The 18,191-nt window shown below is 34.8% G+C and overlaps 1 protein-coding gene across 1 annotated transcript in view; it reads left to right on the top strand.

The window, feature by feature from the left end:
* The window catches only part of STAG1 (stromal antigen 1), a 402,316-nt gene that overhangs the window by 130,986 nt on the left and 253,139 nt on the right, over nt 1-18,191 (top strand). Inside the window, exon 4 of the mRNA XM_030330452.2 lies at nt 8,718-8,882. Within this exon, the coding sequence (XP_030186312.1) occupies nt 8,718-8,882 (165 nt within the window). The remainder of the gene's footprint in view (nt 1-8,717; nt 8,883-18,191) is intronic.

Genomic DNA, 18,191 nt, shown 5'->3' with positions numbered 1-18,191 from the left:
CTAAGCTGATGCTGTTTATGTCATTTAACTGTAACATCAATACTATGAAACTGTGTTATAAGTGATCTACAATGTAGAAAACAAAAATAGGAAGTGGTAGTTTGCCCAAGGTCACACATAGCATACAAATGGCAAAGCTAAGTTTTGAACTCACATCTTAAACTTCTGAAAGTCCTTATCTCAAGAAGGCCAGGGGCACCTGGGTGACTTAGTTGAGTGTTGAACTCTTGATTTCAGCTTAGGTCTTAATCACAGTTTGTGAGATCAAGCCCAGTGTTGGGCTCTATGCTGACAGCATGGAGCCTGCTTGGGATTACCCTCCCCCTCCTTCCCCCCCCCAGCCGCCAGCTTGTTTGTGTGCGCGCTTTCCCTCCCTCTCCCTCTCCCTCTCTCTCCCTCCCTCCCTCTTTCTCTCTCCCCCCTCCAATAAACATTTTTTAAAAAAGAATGCTGAACTACCAAGCTGTTAATTTATATTGAGAGATCTGATTGTTAGTATGATCAGATTTGACACATTTGCTCCAGTACCTGTTACGAAGATTGCTTAAACATTTTCAGTCAGCTGGCTCCACATTTGACAATTCAGAGTTTCAATTGATACATGCTTTGTTTAGCCGTTTTAATACTGTTTATATTTGAGAAGACTTCATGATCTCTGGTTTTGTTTACTCAGCCATATGAAAACAAATAGTATAAGGACTTTCTGTTATAGGTAGTATTGTTTTCATTTCCATATTCTTAGGGGGCATCTCATTATTGGTATTTCTTTTTGGTATACAATTATTTCAGAGACTTATGTTTATTATTAAACAACTACTCTTATTTTGTAGTTGTCCTGATTGATGTTTGTTATTGTAGCTCTCTACCCAAATGATTAACAATCTCTAGCAAACATTGTGTCATGTTTATACTAACCCTGTGATTGTATTAACAAATGCTAGACATTATTTGGTCTACACACACTACTCCCTTGGTGATCACATCCAATCTCATGACTTTAAGTACCATGTCTAAGTTTATGTCTCTCAGATTTATGTCTCCAGGCTGGACTTAGACTCCAAAGTTATCCACATGTTTGTTGATCATCTTCATTTAGATATTTAATGGGGCTCATCTCTTCTGTGAAACTTCCTCTGGTTATTTATCTGTTACTAGAAATTATCTGTCTCTTAATAGAACCCTTCTATCACTTAAACCACATTTTTGTGAAAAATATTTTTTTACATACTATATTTTACTATATTATTTTACAGTTATTTGTGTTTCTGGTTTTCTTTTAATTATATGTCATTATCTTCCCTCTTATTTTTATTAGGGGCAATCTTTCTGAACTTCTTTAAATTATTATCTGGGTTTGTCATGGGAAAATCACTCTGGGGATAATGAGGATAAAATAGATAGACCTTAGATAAGATCAAATGGATTTTTTATGTTCTTACTCCCTACCTCCTTTATAACCAATGGTAAAGGTTTCCTGGTGTGAGAATTGTGGTTTATTTCCCGTATTTATGGAGCTTAGTTCATACTACTTATATATGTATAATAATGTACATGTGTGTAACTCACACAAACATTTCTACACATATACAAGCTTACTTGTAATAGAATGTTATTTGTAATTGTAAAAGATCCAGAAGAAAGAAATGTTGATTGTCAGTGGGTTAATGGCTAAAAAAAATTTATGTACATCTGTGCAATGGAACACTGCAGCTTTTGAAAAGGAATTAAGATATTCTCTAGGACAGGAGCACCTAGGTGGCTCAGTCGATTAAGTGTCTGACTCTTGATTTCAGCTCAGGTCATGATCTCATGGTTTGTGGGATTAAGCCCCACAAGAGGCTCTGTACTGACAGCATGGAGCCTGCTTGGGATTCCTTCCCTCCCTCCTTCCCTCCCTCCCTCCCTCCCTCCCTCCCTCTCTCTCTCTCTCTGCCCTTCATCCCCTCCCCCAAAATGAAAAACTTATGAAAAAAATATTTTCTAGGACATACTGTAGATTAAAAATTGTGAAAATAGAATGATGCAGAGCTGTGCATAAATAACTTAAAATATAATAGGTCTTTGGAAATACATATATGCATTTGGGTTTTTTCCAATTTTTTTTTCTGGTGAAATACACCAGAAATGCCAATTTAACCATTTTAACATGTACCCTCAGTTGTATTAAATATATTCATAATATTGTACAGTCATCACCACCACCTCCAGAACTTTCTTCATTTTTTAAAACTGTAACTCTAATAAAATAAATAAGACATAGGGATGCAATGTATAGCATAGGAAATAGTAGTATTGTAAGAACTTTGCTAGCTAGATTTATTGTAATGATTACTTTAAAAAAATTTTTGTTAAATGTTTATTTTTGAGAGAGGGAGAGACAGCACGTGAGCAGGGGAGGGGCAGAGAGAGAGGGAGACACAGAATCTTAAGCAGGCTCCAGGCTCTGATCTGTCAGCACAGAGCCTGACATGGGGCTCGAACTCATGAACTGCTAGATCATGACCTGAGCCAAAGTCGGATGCTTAACTGAGCCACCCAGATGCCCCTTACTTTTTTTTTTTTTTTTTAAAGGTTTATTTATTTTTGAGAAAGAGACAGAGTCAGCTGGGGAGAGGCAGAGAGGGAGGGAGACACAAAATCCAAAGCAGGTTCCAGGTTCTGAGCTGTCAGCACAGAGCCTGATGTCAGGCTTGAACCCAGGATTGATGAGCTCATGACCTCAGCTGAAGTTGGACATTCAACCAACTAAGCCACCCAGGCGCCCAGATCACTTTGTATTATATATAAATATTGACTCACTTTGTAGTACACCTGAAACTAATATAATATTGCTACACTTCAGTGAAAACAAAAATGTAAATCTCTATACCCATTAAACAGTAACTCCCTATTCCTGCTTTCCTTATCCCCCAGCAGTCACCATTTTACTTTTTGTTACTGTGATTGTTTTACTAAGTACATCATATAAGTAGAATCATACAAATATTTGGCTTTTATGACTCGCTTCTTTCGTTTAGCATCATGTCCTTCGGGTTTATCCATGTTATAGATTATGCCAGAATTCCCTTCTTTTTTAAGGCTGAAAAATATTTCATTGTGTGTATATACCACATTTGCTTATCCATTCATGGCATCAAATGGACACTTGGGTTGTTTCCAAGCTTGAACTACTGTGAATGATGTTGCTGTGACAATGAGTGTACTAATAACTTTTTGAGTCCCTGCCTTCAGTTCTTTTTGGTATATATTTATTTGAGTTATTGGTCGATTATATGGTGATTCTATTTTTAATTTTTTGAGGAATTGATGTACTGTTTCCCACAATGGCCATACCATTTTACATTCCCATTAACAGTGCAAGAGTTCTAATTTCTCCACATCCCCTCTAAGAAGTTTTTTCTCTTTTTATCACTAGGTGTGAGGTTCCATTTCATTGTAGTTTTGATTTGCATTTCTCTAATGATTAGTGATATTGAGCATTTTTTCTTGTGTTTAATGGGCTTTGGATATCCTCTTTGGAGAAATGTCTATTCAAATTCTTTGCCAATTTTCAAATCAGGTTCCTTGTCTTGTTGAGTTTTAGTAGTTCTTTATATATTCTGGATATTAATCCATTATCAGATATATGATTTGCAAATATTTTCTCTCATTCTGTGGGTTGCCTTCTGCTCTTTACCCACTGGATGGTTTTGGCACCCTTGTCGAAAATTATTAAAACATATATGTGAGGGTTTGTTTCACATATATAGGCTATTCTATTCCACTGGTTTGTATGTTTGCTTTTATGCCAGCACCACACTGTTTTGATAGTGTAGCTTTGTAGTAAATTTTGAAATCAGGAAGTATGTATCTTCCAGTGTTGGTTTCTTTTTCAGAATTGGTCATTTGAGATCCTTTGAGATTCTCTTTGAATTATAGAATGGGTTTTTTCTGTTTCTGCAAAAAAGGTCATTAGGATTTTGGTAGAGATTGCATTAAATCTGTATGTTGGTTGCTTTAGGGAGTATTGACATCTTAATATTAACTCTTCAAGTACCTGAACATAGAATGGGTTTCCATTTATTTATTCTTTTTTTTTTTTTTTCCAACGTTTATTTATTTTTGGGACAGAGAGAGACAGAGCATGAACGGGGGAGGGGCAGAGAGAGAGGGAGACACAGAATTGGAAACAGGCTCCAGGCTCTGAGCCATCAGCCCAGAACCCGACGCGGGGCTCGAACTCACGGACCGCGAGATCGTGACCTGGCTGAAGTCGGACGCTTAACCGACTGCGCCACCCAGGCGCCCCTCCATTTATTTATTCTTTAGTTTCACATGCAGTTTGTTCAGATGATGTCTAAGAAATGAATAGTATTGTTTGCCTCTTAGGAAAGTAGATGGTGGCTTGAGGGCAGGAGTGGGCATGTTTTCATTGTAAAAGTTTAATCACCTTTTAAATTTTGGGCCATGTGAATGTATTATTTAATGAGGAAAAATAACATTTCCCCCTTGCTCTCATCACACACACACACATGTGCCTACACATACGTGCACACACACACTTGTGTGCATACACAATACTGGGAAAATCCTATCACTCTAAAGAGTGAGCACAGAAACAAGACTTATTAGGAGGAGCCAAAATCTAGAGTCCAGCTAAAAAGAATGAATGTGTGAAATAATGCTGGATTTAGGCAACTTAAAATTTATCATCCTGTAAAGAGGGAGCTGATATGGTAGATGACTGAACAGGTAGTAAATGATAACTTTATTTGCCATGCTGAGGAGTTTGGATTTTTTATTGATTGCTGGTTATGAGGGTGACTAAAGAGCAGAGAAATAAACAGGGAAGTGATGGGATTAGGTTTGTATTACAAGAATTAATGTGTTTATAGTATTAGAATAGTGTGGAATTATTCAGCAGAAATAGAATATGAGCTGCATCTGCAACTTAATATTTTCTAGTGAGTTACAAAAAAATGGGTAATGCAATTAATTTGATCAGTATAATATGTTATTTCATCATGTAATCAATATAGCATTATAAATGAGATTTCATGTGATTTTTCATAAATCTTTACAATCTTGAGGATATTTTATACTTAACTGCACATTTCGTTTTTGACTAGTTATATTTCAAGTGCTCAATTTGCTACATGAGAGTAGTGGTTACCATGTTAGAGAGTACAAGTATACAGAATCAGAGTGTAGTTAGAAGACAGTATCTGTTCCAGTAATTGGAACAGAAAAATTTAATGTCAAGAATGATTAATTATTAAAAAGTCCTTAATCATTTGTCATTCTGGAGTTGCAAATTAAGACAACAATGAGACAACAACTTTATACCTATTATAATGGCTGAAATCCAAAAACCTGACAAAGGTACAAAGCTGTCAAGGTTACAAAGCATCAAGAACTCTCATTCATTGCTGGTGGCAATGCAAAATGTTACAGCTACTTTGGAAAACAGTTTGGCAGTTTTTTACAAAGCTAAACGTGGTTTTATCATATGATTCAATAATCATGCTTCTAGATGCTTACATAACTCATTTGAAAATTATGTCTGCACAAAATCCTGCACGTGAATACATATAGCAGCTTTATTCCTAATTGTCAAGAAATGGTGACCAGGATGTCCATCATTGAGTAAATGGGTGACAGAATGTGTACATTCAGACAATGGAATATTATTTAGGAATTAAAAATTTAGCTATTTAGCCACTAAAAAACATTCATAAACCTTAAATACATATTGTTAAAGGGAAAGATACCAGTCTGAAGAGGCTACATAATATATGATTTAATTATATGACTTTCTATAAAAGCCAAACCTATAGTTAGGTAAAAGAATTCATTGTTTGCCAAAGAGAAGTGGGAGGATTGAATGGGAGAAGCACAGGGATTTTTTAAGGTGGTGAAACGCTTCCCTGCGATACCATATTGTACATACATGGCACTATGCATTTGTTAAAACTCATTAAACTTTACAGAAAAAGTGAATTTTATGAATACAGATTTTAAAAAGTCACTTAGGAGTTTAAGTGGATACTAGGATGGAATGTAGAATATGATAAAGCATTCTAATGCTGTTTGAAGTATTTGAAACAATGTCACTGAGGGAAGTTGGGCAGGAAGTTGCTGACTTAAGTAACTTTTGAAATGAATCTGTAAGACTAAAATCAAAGAAACTATATTGTATATATAAGCAATGTAATCTAGTTAATAAAATTGTTTCTGTTGGGGTATGATTTAACAGCTCTAATACTATTACATTTGTATACCAGTGGGCACCAGGTTTCTCACTGTTCAGGCGGGACCATATTGATTAGTAATGCAGAAGATGCGTACATATGGTAATGGATTAGAGGTGGACATACCAATATGAATTTATATTTAGCTTAACATAGATAATATATCATTACATACAGAGATATTTATAGTTATGTGTATGTCTGTGGAACATGTATTTCTTTGTCTGCTTAAGAGCCTAGAAGAAGGACACAGTATCAAGGAGCAAAACCTAGCCCAGATCTTCATCTCTAATGTCATTCTCCAGTAAAAGGAACCAGAGCTCCTTGGAATATTGGTTGGTTCTAAAATTGAGGAAGGGGATATACAAGATGAGCCTGCAGAATATTGTGCTGCCAGAAGGTAAACAGTAAGACACACATAGATGAGAATATGTGAAATGAATGCAGGATCCATGAAAGATTTCCCAGTGGTCAGAGCTGAAACAGGCTGAGCAACAGAATAAAAGTGTTGAAGTATACCCCAAAGTATAAAATAAATTTTGATGAGTCCATTACTTTAAATAATTGAATAAATGAGTGAGAACAAAAATCCCATACTAAAAATTCCTAAGTAATTTGTGTAAATACTACCCTCCCCCCCACCCAAGAAGGTGGAGTATAACTCCCTGCCCCTTAAATGTGGGATGCACATACTGTCTTTCTTCCAAAGGTACACTGGAAAAAGGAGGGAAAGTAACTTTACAGTGGGGAAATCTAACAAATATCGCCTCAGTCAAATGATTAAGGTCAACATTTACAGTAAGAAATCATTATGGTAGTATATACCTTTGATACGAGGTCATAAAAATAACACTTTATCTCTTACATCTTCCTCTTAAAACCCTTAAGCCCAATGTAGTGATGAGAAAAACATCAGACAAAACCTAGTTGAGGAACGTTGTTTAAACACCTGACCAGTAATCCTCAAAACTGTCAAAGTCACCATAAAACCAGGGAGAGCCTGTCAAAGCCAACAGGAGCTTAGGGAGACATGACATAAATGTAATACGGTATCCTGGATGCAATTCTGGAACATAAAAAGGTCATAAGGCAAAAACCTAAGAAAATCTGAACTAAGTATGGACTTTTGTTAATCTATCAGTATTTATTCACTATCTGTATCAGATGTACCATACAAGTGGTAAGGAGGTAATAATAAGGGTAAGTGGATATGATGTATTTGGAAATGTTCTGTACTGTCTTCAGTTTTTTTTGTAAATCTAAAACTGTTCTAAAATGATATACTTAAAAATAAATAGTAAATTTATTGTGTATTAATCCACACACAAAAATGGCTGTAAGACTGTTAACTAAGAGAAGTTAAAAGAGTACTATGAAGAATACAAGAATAGAAAGTGAAGGGAGCACATACTTTAAGTAGGGAGGGAAGTCTCTACATGCCGTACTTTGTAGTGTTCCTCCAATGCCCTCTAGTTACAAAGCCAAACACTGCAGCAGATAAGAAAAATGTTTACAGGGTCCAGCTCCAGGATCACAATGTGGGACAAATAAGGGTAGATTTGGAGATGAGGGATAAATTGATAATTTGATAACTGAAACCGGCTATTGTGAGAATGAATTAAGTCCCTCAAAAATGAGTATAAAGATTGAGAAAAAAGGTGTTAAATAGAGACCCAAGGTAACCCTAACAGGTAAGAGAGATAGGGAGGGAAAAGATATCTGAAAGGAGAGGATGAAATCATGTGGCTTGTTGAAAGAGTTTCAAGACATGTCTGTTACATTTAGCAACACTATTTTCATTGGTAAGTTTGGTGAAGCAGCAACTGTGATGAGTTTATATATGAATGAAATTTATGGGAATGATACTAGTGACTGTGGCCAGTTATCTCAAATTACCCTTGGCTGAAAGGTGTGACATAGATAAGGTGGGTATAGCTGATGTTGACTTTTTTTTGAAAAATTGGGGCATGGGAACATGGGATGGGATGTGATGTTTATTGAAGAGTAAATTCTGTCAGGCAGGAATATTTGTTTAATTTATTGTTGAATTTCTAGTACCTAGAATAGTTATAAGTATGTTCACTATATATTTGTTACATGACTAGATAAGAAATATTTGAGGACCTCTGTAGAGAGAGAAGTTGAATATACAGTATTTCCAAGCAATGTTTTATTGAATAAAGTTTCTGAAGAAATAGGAAAGAATTGAAAGTATAAAGAGGGAGATGTCAAAAGAGGGCGTGATTAAAATCTTCAGCATTGGCATTATTGTTCTGTAAAACACTAAATCTTTTTATAAATTTTCCTGTCTTATATAGCTTAAACTACCATTTGCACTTTAATTTACGGAAAACAAATTGTAAAGCTTCCTTTGGTCAGGAATTAAGTCTCTTATGTGTAGTAGTTCTTAGTACCTTTCACTGGTACTTTGCATAAAAGCAAAGTGTACCTGTATTTAATTGAATTTTTTCCTCATCTTTTATTCAGTCTACAAACAAGAAACCTCGAAAATCTCCAGGAGAGAAGAGTAGAATTGAAGCTACTGTTAGAGGAACAGGCCGTGGAAGAGCTAATGGGCACCCTCAACAGAATGGTGAAGGGGAGCCTGTCACACTATTTGAAGTGGTGAAATTGGGGAAAAGTGCAATGCAGGTAAATTTTAAGTATTTTTGTTTTATTTACAAAGCAATATAGTCAGTAATCTATGTGGAACCTGTTAAGTGATGTTTTATATATTCCTGCTGATGGTATAATTAAGAAGTTTAAGTTTGTCTTTGTTTTACTTGTTTTGTAAACACTGTCAGAAAGGCATTTTGTTTAATGGTAAGACGCACTTTCGATTACAGTGTACTGAGTAAAATGACTTGCATGTGATAGCTGCCTAAGAGAAGATTTATTGCTGTAGTCTATTTTTTAGAATTTCACTTAATATAAGTAACATATGTGTATTGAACAATATTTAAAAGAAAAAAGGCTATAAAATAGAATTCCTATGTAGTGAACTAGGAATAACCACAATTAATAGTTCATGATTATTTTATGTGTGTATGTGATTTTATAACCTTCTTACTCTCTCCTCTCTCATTAACAAATATTAAATATTCTGCAAAAGCCCTTATTTATTGACTTCTAACTAATTCATTATAAGGATAAACCTTATTTTACTATTCTTTTAGTACGTCCTTACATTTTTTTTTACTGTTACAGAATTTATTCATTGTTCGTATTTATGTCTTCAGATCTTTTTTCATTTTATTTATTTACTTAAAAAAATATTTTTAAGGTTTATTTTTGAGAGAGAGAGAGAGAGAGAGAGACACAGAGTGCAAGCCAGGGGAGGGGCAGAGAGAGAGGGAGACACAGAATCTGAAGCAGGCTCCAGGCTCTGAGCTGTGAGCACAAAGCCCAATGTGGGACTCGAACTCATAAACTGAGACATCATGACCTGAGCCGAAGTCAGACGCTTACCCAACTGAGCCACCCAGGAGCCCCTCTTTTTTTCATTTTAAAACACTAGAGGTAAAGTAATTTGGTGAAAGGGTATTTCTTAACTGTGTGATAAATATCATATTACTCCCCTCAAAATTTTACTGGTGTATCTTTCACCAGAAGTGTGCCTAGCAACACTTAAATTTAGGCATTATTTGATAACATACGTGAAAATTGTAATCCAGAATAATTTGCATTTCTTTGATCACCAGTGATTGATAAAAGTTATATATTTTTATTCACTATTTGCTCATTTTTGATACTTCATTTTTAATTTCTTTAAAATTAGGTAATTTATGGGGGTGCCCGAGTGACTCAGTCGGTTTAGTGTCTGACTTTGGCTCAGGTCATAATCTCACGGTTCATGAGTTCGAGCCCTGTGTTGGGCTCTGTGCTCACAGCTCAGAGCCTGGAGCCTGCTTCAGATTCTGTGTCTCCCTCTCTCTCTGTTCCTCCCTAGCTCACACTCTCTCTCAAAAATAAACATTAAAATTTCTTTTTAAATTAGGTAATTTATGAAACAGATTTACTCTTACAACTTTTTATTTAGTATACTTTTTATTTTCTCCCTGTATATCCTTTTGCGTTAAGGGAGTTTAGTCTTTACTGCTTTTTATGTATGTTACCAGATTGATATGATCAGGAGTCTTGGAATTTGTGTGGGAAGGGAGGGAGGTGGAATAGTGTGATGATGCTAATGGTAAAAGAAACACTGAACTTCCAGTTATCTGAAGGAATGAACAAACTATAAGTTACATAAATAAGATTTAAAAATAATAGATGTTTTATTTTTGAGATCTGCCTTAGGGCTTTCCACCTTTAGGTGGAAACACAAGTAGAAAAATGAAGGAAGTTTATTTTTATGTGTAAATTTAAACATTGCATTTCTGTACTTTGCTTTCATTTTTTTCACGTAAAACTTTATTTTGCAAGATATTTGTATATATAAAGATACTTTTAATGTATATAGTATTAAAGGTCAATACCAGCTTTTTAAAAATATGAAAACATCTTTAATATTTAAATGTTTATTTTTGAGAGACAATGAGCACAAGCAGGGGGAGGGGCAGACAGAGAGAAGGAGACACAAAATCTGAAGCAGGTTCCAGGCTCTGAGCTGTCAGCACAGAGTGCAGTGCAGTACTGGAACCCACAGACCGTGAGATTATGACCTGAGCCGAAGTTGGATGCTTAACCGACTGAGCCAACCATGCGCCCCCAAAATCCTTGAAATTTAATGTCAATAAAATCTGGCCTAGTATTTGAAACAAAACAGGAACTAAAACAAATTTTTCATTTTTGTCCAGAGTTCTATATTTTTTATTCTTATTACTCTTCCCTAATGCTACTTCATACTAACAATCTTTGCTTAAATTCTTTTGAACCCACATTTTGTGAAAGGTAAAGATAAGTAGTTCAGACACTAATGCTTTCCATAATTTGGTTTTAACCCACCTTTTCAACTTTTTGTCTCTATTCTTCCTTGACCTCTGCCTCAAACATTTTTTACTTTGGTATAATTTTTTATTATTCATATTATATTTTTGTTGCCTAGCTATGTTCAAATTAATCTACAAACTTCTGTGATTTTTATTTTTCATTCAGCATTCTATTGTGGGATTTTTTTTCCTCTGTGAATTTACTTTGTAATTTTTAATGTTTGTATACTGTTTCTTAACATGGCTTGGCCATGATTTATTTAAACAGTTTTTATTTGGGTTGCTTTATTCTTAAAAAAGAAGTAACATACAAACTACACTACTAAAACTAATTTACTATCCATATAAACTAGAATAGTTTTATTCTATTAAAAATAGTACTTCTTTGAATCCTCCTATATCCTCCTGAAATCTATATGTGGGAGTGTTTTTGTAACAAATTACTGAAAGTAGTTGCTGAATAAAGGGAATACATGTTTAAAAAATTGATAAGATTCTTTTGTTGAAAGTAGCACACTAATCTTGCTGTTTATTACCTCATTTCAAACAGAAAGTAATGATAGATAAAATTTTAAAAAAAGAATGCAGACATTAATGAGTTTAGAAACTAAATGTTTCTGAGCTTAACGTAGAAGATAACATATAATGATAAATAATATTGGGTTTAGTGTAGAGAAGCAGGTACTTGTAGCCAAGAGTTTGGTTCTTGTGTGTTAAAAGGAATAAAAATGTTTCATGAAACATAGAGGAATAGAGTCAGGCTAATTACGTGAAGCCAGGGCCTAACATGAGTGTCTACACTTGCAAAGGAGTCTAAAGAAAGCCACTGATAACTGCCACATAAGCTAAAGCTTCTGTTTAGGGTGATCATATATCTCAGGATACCTTTCAAACCCCTAGTTTATGCTTATTGTCTATGTAGTTATTTATAGTAGAGACCTTTTTAATACTCAGGAGGGTCTTCATTTGGATAATAACTTGCTCTAAAACCTCATTAATGGGAAATCAAGGGCTAAAGAAAGGGAGAAGGCAGACAGTTCTTAAAACCAGGACCTGGATTGAAATGTCTGCTTCACTTACGGTGACTGGGTCTTTAAAAATTCACAATATTACCCTAGAGCAGGAAGTTCTAAGCCCACATTATATGATCTAGTTCTGCAGTGGAGTGACCACAATGAGCAGAGATGATCACAAAAACTTTAGATGGAGAGGGATGAGTAGTAAAAGAAATAAATAAGTATATTTAAGATACTGGAGAGATGAAAGAAGAAATTGTATGTAACACAAAAAGGGGGTAAATTTAGTAAATTAGTTTTGCTGAAGGAAATGGATGCCATCAAATGTAGAATTCAGGAATTGACCTTCATTAGGCATTCATTTATAATGTAGCCCAGAGAAGTAAATAGGAAACAGCAGCTGTGAAGGGTTCCAGAATATGCCAGAGGAGGAAGTCAAAGGGAATAGAAAAGACATTGTTTTTTGAAGAGATAATTTTGGAAAAATTTCTTTGACATATTTCCTCAGATCTAGAGTTTGTTCTCAGAAGTGAGCAAGGTAAGTGAAAATAATTACATAGCTCTTAATAGTATAGTAAAACCGCAGAACAGGGAGGATTAAAAGAAAATCTTGAACTACTTCATCAAGGAATACTTGATCCTTTTGTCTGACTCCAGTACATGTAATATTGAAATACAAAAAATAAATTCCCCTTCTAAATTATACTTACAAATGTAAAAAGGTACTTTTAAGTAATTCATGTGATAAAGAGGAAATATACAGAGTTGAGTGAATGTTAGTGAAAGTACTGCTAGTAAAAATAGTGGGACCAGCTAAAGTACTACTTAAATAAATATACTGTCTTAAATGTATTAATATTAGCAAAAGCAGTAGAAACTAGAAGAAACAGCAAATCTAAAAGTACTTAGGAAGAAAGATAATTAAAGTCGAAATGGAAATTAAATAGAAAAAGTAGTAGAAAATTAAATAAAAATATTAACAATTTGAGGTCAATACATTTTTAAGACCTAGACGTTTTATCTTACAAATGCAAGGATAGTTTAGTATTAGCAAATCTTTTACTATAATATACCAAATGGAAGCGGGAACTGAGCCTTATCTGAACTGATGCGAAATGTTTAGAAAAAGCATTTGATAAAATTTAGGTGATGCTTGTGATGAACAATAACTCTTGGTGAATTAGGAACAAGAGAGAAGTTCCTTATGTAGGTAAGGGAGATATAATATTATTTATATTCACAGAATACATAATTGTCTTTGTAGAAATTTTGGGATAAATGGTCTTTGTAGACCATTAGAACTAATGAAAGTGTTCATTGGGCACAATTCCTAGAGAGAAAATAAACATTAAAAAAAAAAATCAGCCTTCTGTATAGCAGTAATAATCAATTAGAACATGTGATAGGAAATAAGAGCCCATTCAAATAAAGTACTGAGGATGAGAGAATAAAATTTTGGCTGTAACAGTGTAAAACACTGTGTCACACTCATCAGATTGAGTAACATTAAAAGGATGGAAGATGCTAAGAGTCAGTAAGGCACTAGAGTGCCAACTGTTCTGAGTATAAATATGAAATAACCCCTTTGGAGAAAAATTTGACAGTATTAAGAAAAGTTGAATGACCTATTCATTTTGCATTCATTTGGTAAATATATAAGGAGTACCTACACTGTGGAAGCCACTTTTTTTTCTTTATTTTTTTTTTTTGAAGAAAAAAATTACTTTGAAGAAAAGCAATTCAATTCCTAGATGTAACCTCTAGAGAAATTTGGTATATATAAAGGAGGCAAATGCAGAATTTTATTGCTGTTTTGTTTGTAACAGCAAAAAATTTTAAAAAACCCTAAATGTTTATGAAAAGGACAATTGATAAATAAAATGTGGTATATTGGAACACATAAATTCTCTATAGTGATTGAACTAGAGCTCTAGGCACCATTATGGATATATTTCAGAAATGCATTTTCTTTTTTTTTATTTTATTTTTTTAATACGAAATTTATTATCAAATTGGTTTCCATACAACACTCAGTGCTCATCCCAACAGGTGCCTTCCTCAATGCCCATCACCCACTTTCTCCTCCCTCCCTCCCACCCCCCATCAACCCTCAGTTTATCTTAATGGTTTGCCTCCTTCCCTCTCTGTAACTTTTTTCCCCCCATCCCCTCCCCCATGGTCTTCTGTTAAGTTTCTCAGGATGCACATAAGAGTGAAAACATATGGTATCTCTCTTTCTCTGTATGACTTAGCATGACACTCTCCAGTTGCATCCATGTTGCTACAAAAGGCCATATTCCATTCTTTCTCATTGCCAAGTAATATTCCCTTGTATATATAAACCACAACTTCTTTATCCATTCATCAGTTGATGGACATTTAGGCTCTTTCCATAATTTGGCTATTGTTGAAAGTGCTGCTATAAACATTGGGGTACAAGTGCCTCTATGTATCAGCACTCCTGTATCCCTTAGGTAAATTCCTAGCAGTGTTATTGCTGGGTCATAGGGTGGGTCTATTTTGAATTTTTTGAGGAACCTCCACACCGATTTCCAGAGTGGCTGCACCAGTTTGCATTCCCACCAACAGTGCAAGAGGGTTCCCATTTCTCCACATTCTCTCCAGCATCTATAGCCTCCTGATTTGTTCATTTTAGCCACTCTGACTGGATGAGGTGGTATCTCAGTGTGGTTTTGATTTGTATTTCCCTGATAAGGAGTGACGTTGAGCATCTTTTCATGTGCCTGTTGGCCATCCGGATGTCTTCTTTAGAGAAGTGTCTATTCATGTGTTCTGCCCATTTCTTCACTGGATTATTTGTTTTTCGAGTGTGGAGTTCGGTGAGTTCTTTATAGATTTTGGATACTAGCCCTTTATCCGGTATGTCATTTACAGATATCTTTTCCCATTCCGTCAGTTGCCTTTTAGTTTTGTTGATTGTTTCCTTTGCAGTGTAGAAGCTTTTTATCTTGATGAGGTCCCAATACTTCATTTTTGCTTTTAATTCTCTTACCTTTGAAGTGTGTTTTTAAAGGAGAAAGCAAGCTACAGAATGATACATAATACATTGTTCCACTTACGTAAAATGTGATTATTTAAAATCAAGTTGTTGATACTGGTTACTTATGGAGAAGATAGGATAAAGAGAATGGGATTAGAGAGTTGTATGTGGGGTGCTACAACTGAAACTGAAAGAGAAACAAAAAGAAACAAGTGTGGTTGTAAAATGTTAAGTGTTTTTGAATCTGAGTGCTCTTTACCTTCCTTTCTTGTTTATTATCTGAAATAAAAATAGGTGTTTTTGAAATGCTTCCCCAAAGGAGGACTTCTGTATTCAGTGTGTTTGGAAAAGGACCATATCCCTTCCCCTTTGGAGAGGTACAAAATGTGAAGGCTTTGGTAAAATTTGTATTAAAGGACCTGATTTCTTTTGTTTATTCAGCATCCTTGATTCCTACAACTATTTATGACTTTACTGTCGTCTTATCTTTTCTCCCGATCAGAATTGTAAAGAATCCATTTCACTAGCTAAATAGAGACTTGTGTACCTCCTATAATCCAAGGCTTTATATTCAGAACTAAAACCACACTTTCATCCTCATGGAATATATTCTCATAGGGAAAAGATGTAATAGAATGCTTTAGTGAAAGGGATATACAGGGTGGGTTGAAAACACTAAAAGTTCACTTAGGCCTGTCTAGAAACAGGGTCATGGAAGGCCTTGCCTGAATAGATAAAACTTGAACTGAGACTTGACACAGGAGTAGGAATTAGCTATGCAGTGGCAGAGAGTATTTCTTACAGTAGAAACAGGACAAGATGAGATCTATACCTCTTACCACAGATGGCATAAGATATTCTAGTAAAAATAGAGCTGAGAGAGGTTAGATTATGAACATTGAGTGTTTTGACTTTTTATGAAATTGATGGCATTTTACAACGAAAAAGACTTCATCGTATTAGCATTTTTAGAAATACTTTTCTGGATGCAGATTAGATAATGATTTGGAGGGTGTAGGGCTTGAATCAGACTTTTTTTCTTACTAATCTAGTTTTTTTACTGATCCGATTAGAAAGAAATGCAAGTTCAAATTTATATAGAGTATCAGTGAGGATGAAGAGGAACTGACAGATTCTATAAATATTAAGGCTTTGGAATGATTCTGAAAGATGAGAAAAAGGAAGGAATCTAAGATAATTTCTAGTTGTTTGACTTGGTGGTGTTCACTGAAAGAAAATTTGCATGAGGAGAGGTGTTGGAGGATAGGTATGGGAATAATTTGGTTTGGGCATTTTGACTTTGAAACACATGTTGAATTTTGGAGCATTCATGCTACTTAATGTAATGGATATTTGTCATTGTAGTAGTTATGAGCTTAGCATTTAAATGAGTGTCTATAATCCATTGGCATTTGAATTTTGTACCTTCAGATGTCAACTAAAAACGTTGGATTTACATTTTATTCATTCAACAAAAATTCACCAAAAGCCGATTATTTTCAGGCATTGGGTTAGGTGCTAGAGATATAAATGAACTAAACTTGCCCGATCCTTGCCTTCATAGATTTTCTAATCATACAAGGGAAAGGAAATCCATTCTACTAATCAAATGATCTGGTAATATGTCATGAGAAACTATAGATTAATAGTAATCATCTTAGTGTACTAATAATAACTTCTATAAATAAGAAATTGGAGTCAGACTGTAAATCAAATGTACATAATGACACAGTTTAGTCTTCTCTTTGCTTTTTTTAAAAATATGATTTATTGTCAAATTGGTTTCCATACAACACTCAGTGCTCATCCCAACAAGTGCCCTCCTTAATGCCCATCACCCACTCCCCCCCCCCCCCCCATCAACCCTCAGTTTGTTCTCATTATTCAAGAGTCTCTTATTGTTTACCTCTTTCTCTCTGTAACTTTTTTCCCCTTTCTCCTCCCCCATGGTCTTCTGTTAAGTTTCTCAAGATCCACATATGAGTGAAAACGTATGGTATCTTTCTCTGACTCTGAAAGGAATACTGGTTTTATCCATTTAAATATGACTGCCATGTGTCTGGGTGGCTCACTTGGTTGAATAGCCGACTCTTGATTTTGGCTTAGGTCATGATCTCATGGTTTGTGGGATTGAGCCCTGTGTGATGAGCACGGAGCCTGCTTGGGATTCTTTTTGCCCCTCCACCACTCACTTCCTCTCTTAAAATAAATAAATAAATAAATAAATAAATAAATAAATAAATAACTTAAAAAGAAATATAATTGGAAAGAGATATGGGTGTCTTAGAGAATAGTCTGTCAAAGAGGGAGCTTTGTTCTGATGTAAAGAAAACTTGGACTTTTAAAGGACATTGATTTTTTCCTAGTCTCTAATTTACAAATGGAGTTGTTGCCAAATCTCAACATATAAAATGCAGAGGAATTCTTCCCCAAGATTTGGCTGAGTGCATTTTGCTCTGTGACTACACCAAAGAATGCGAAAAAGCACCTTTGAGTTTATTTATTAAATCTTACCTGTTAACTTGTGTTTGAATTGCTAAGTTATGTAATGATTTCATGGAAATTGCATGCACCACTGAGTAATTACTAAAATGGATAAAAGTGTTAATATAATAACGTTTGAGTTTCTAAATGTTCATTGCAAAGCTTGAAAGTTTCAGTAAGTGTTAAGATCCTTGATGAGATGGACATTGCTAGCTCTGCCTATTTTGAGAAGAGGGCCAGGGATGAATTACTCTCCCAATAGAAAGCAGTCTCAATATACACTTCCATGGATGTCCCCTGCTCGTAATTTCTACAAGGATAAGAACTGGTCAGGATATTTCACAATTTAGAGCCTTAAAACTCTTAGGTTGTTTGAGAAGAAGAGTAAGGAAGTTCTAAACATAAACTTTGTCTCCAGTTTTTGTGTGTGTTTTGTTACATAGTATTTTAATTAGTTGTTTTTTCAAAGCACTTTAGTCTTGATTTCCCCTACTTTCTTAGAATGAAAAGTAATATATACAGAATGTTTTAG

Source organism: Lynx canadensis, chromosome C2 (genome assembly GCF_007474595.2).
Source record: "Lynx canadensis isolate LIC74 chromosome C2, mLynCan4.pri.v2, whole genome shotgun sequence".
Taxonomy (NCBI): Eukaryota; Metazoa; Chordata; class Mammalia; order Carnivora; family Felidae; genus Lynx; species Lynx canadensis.
Note: the sequence above shows the minus strand (reverse complement) of the source record. Positions and strands in the feature narration are given on the sequence as shown.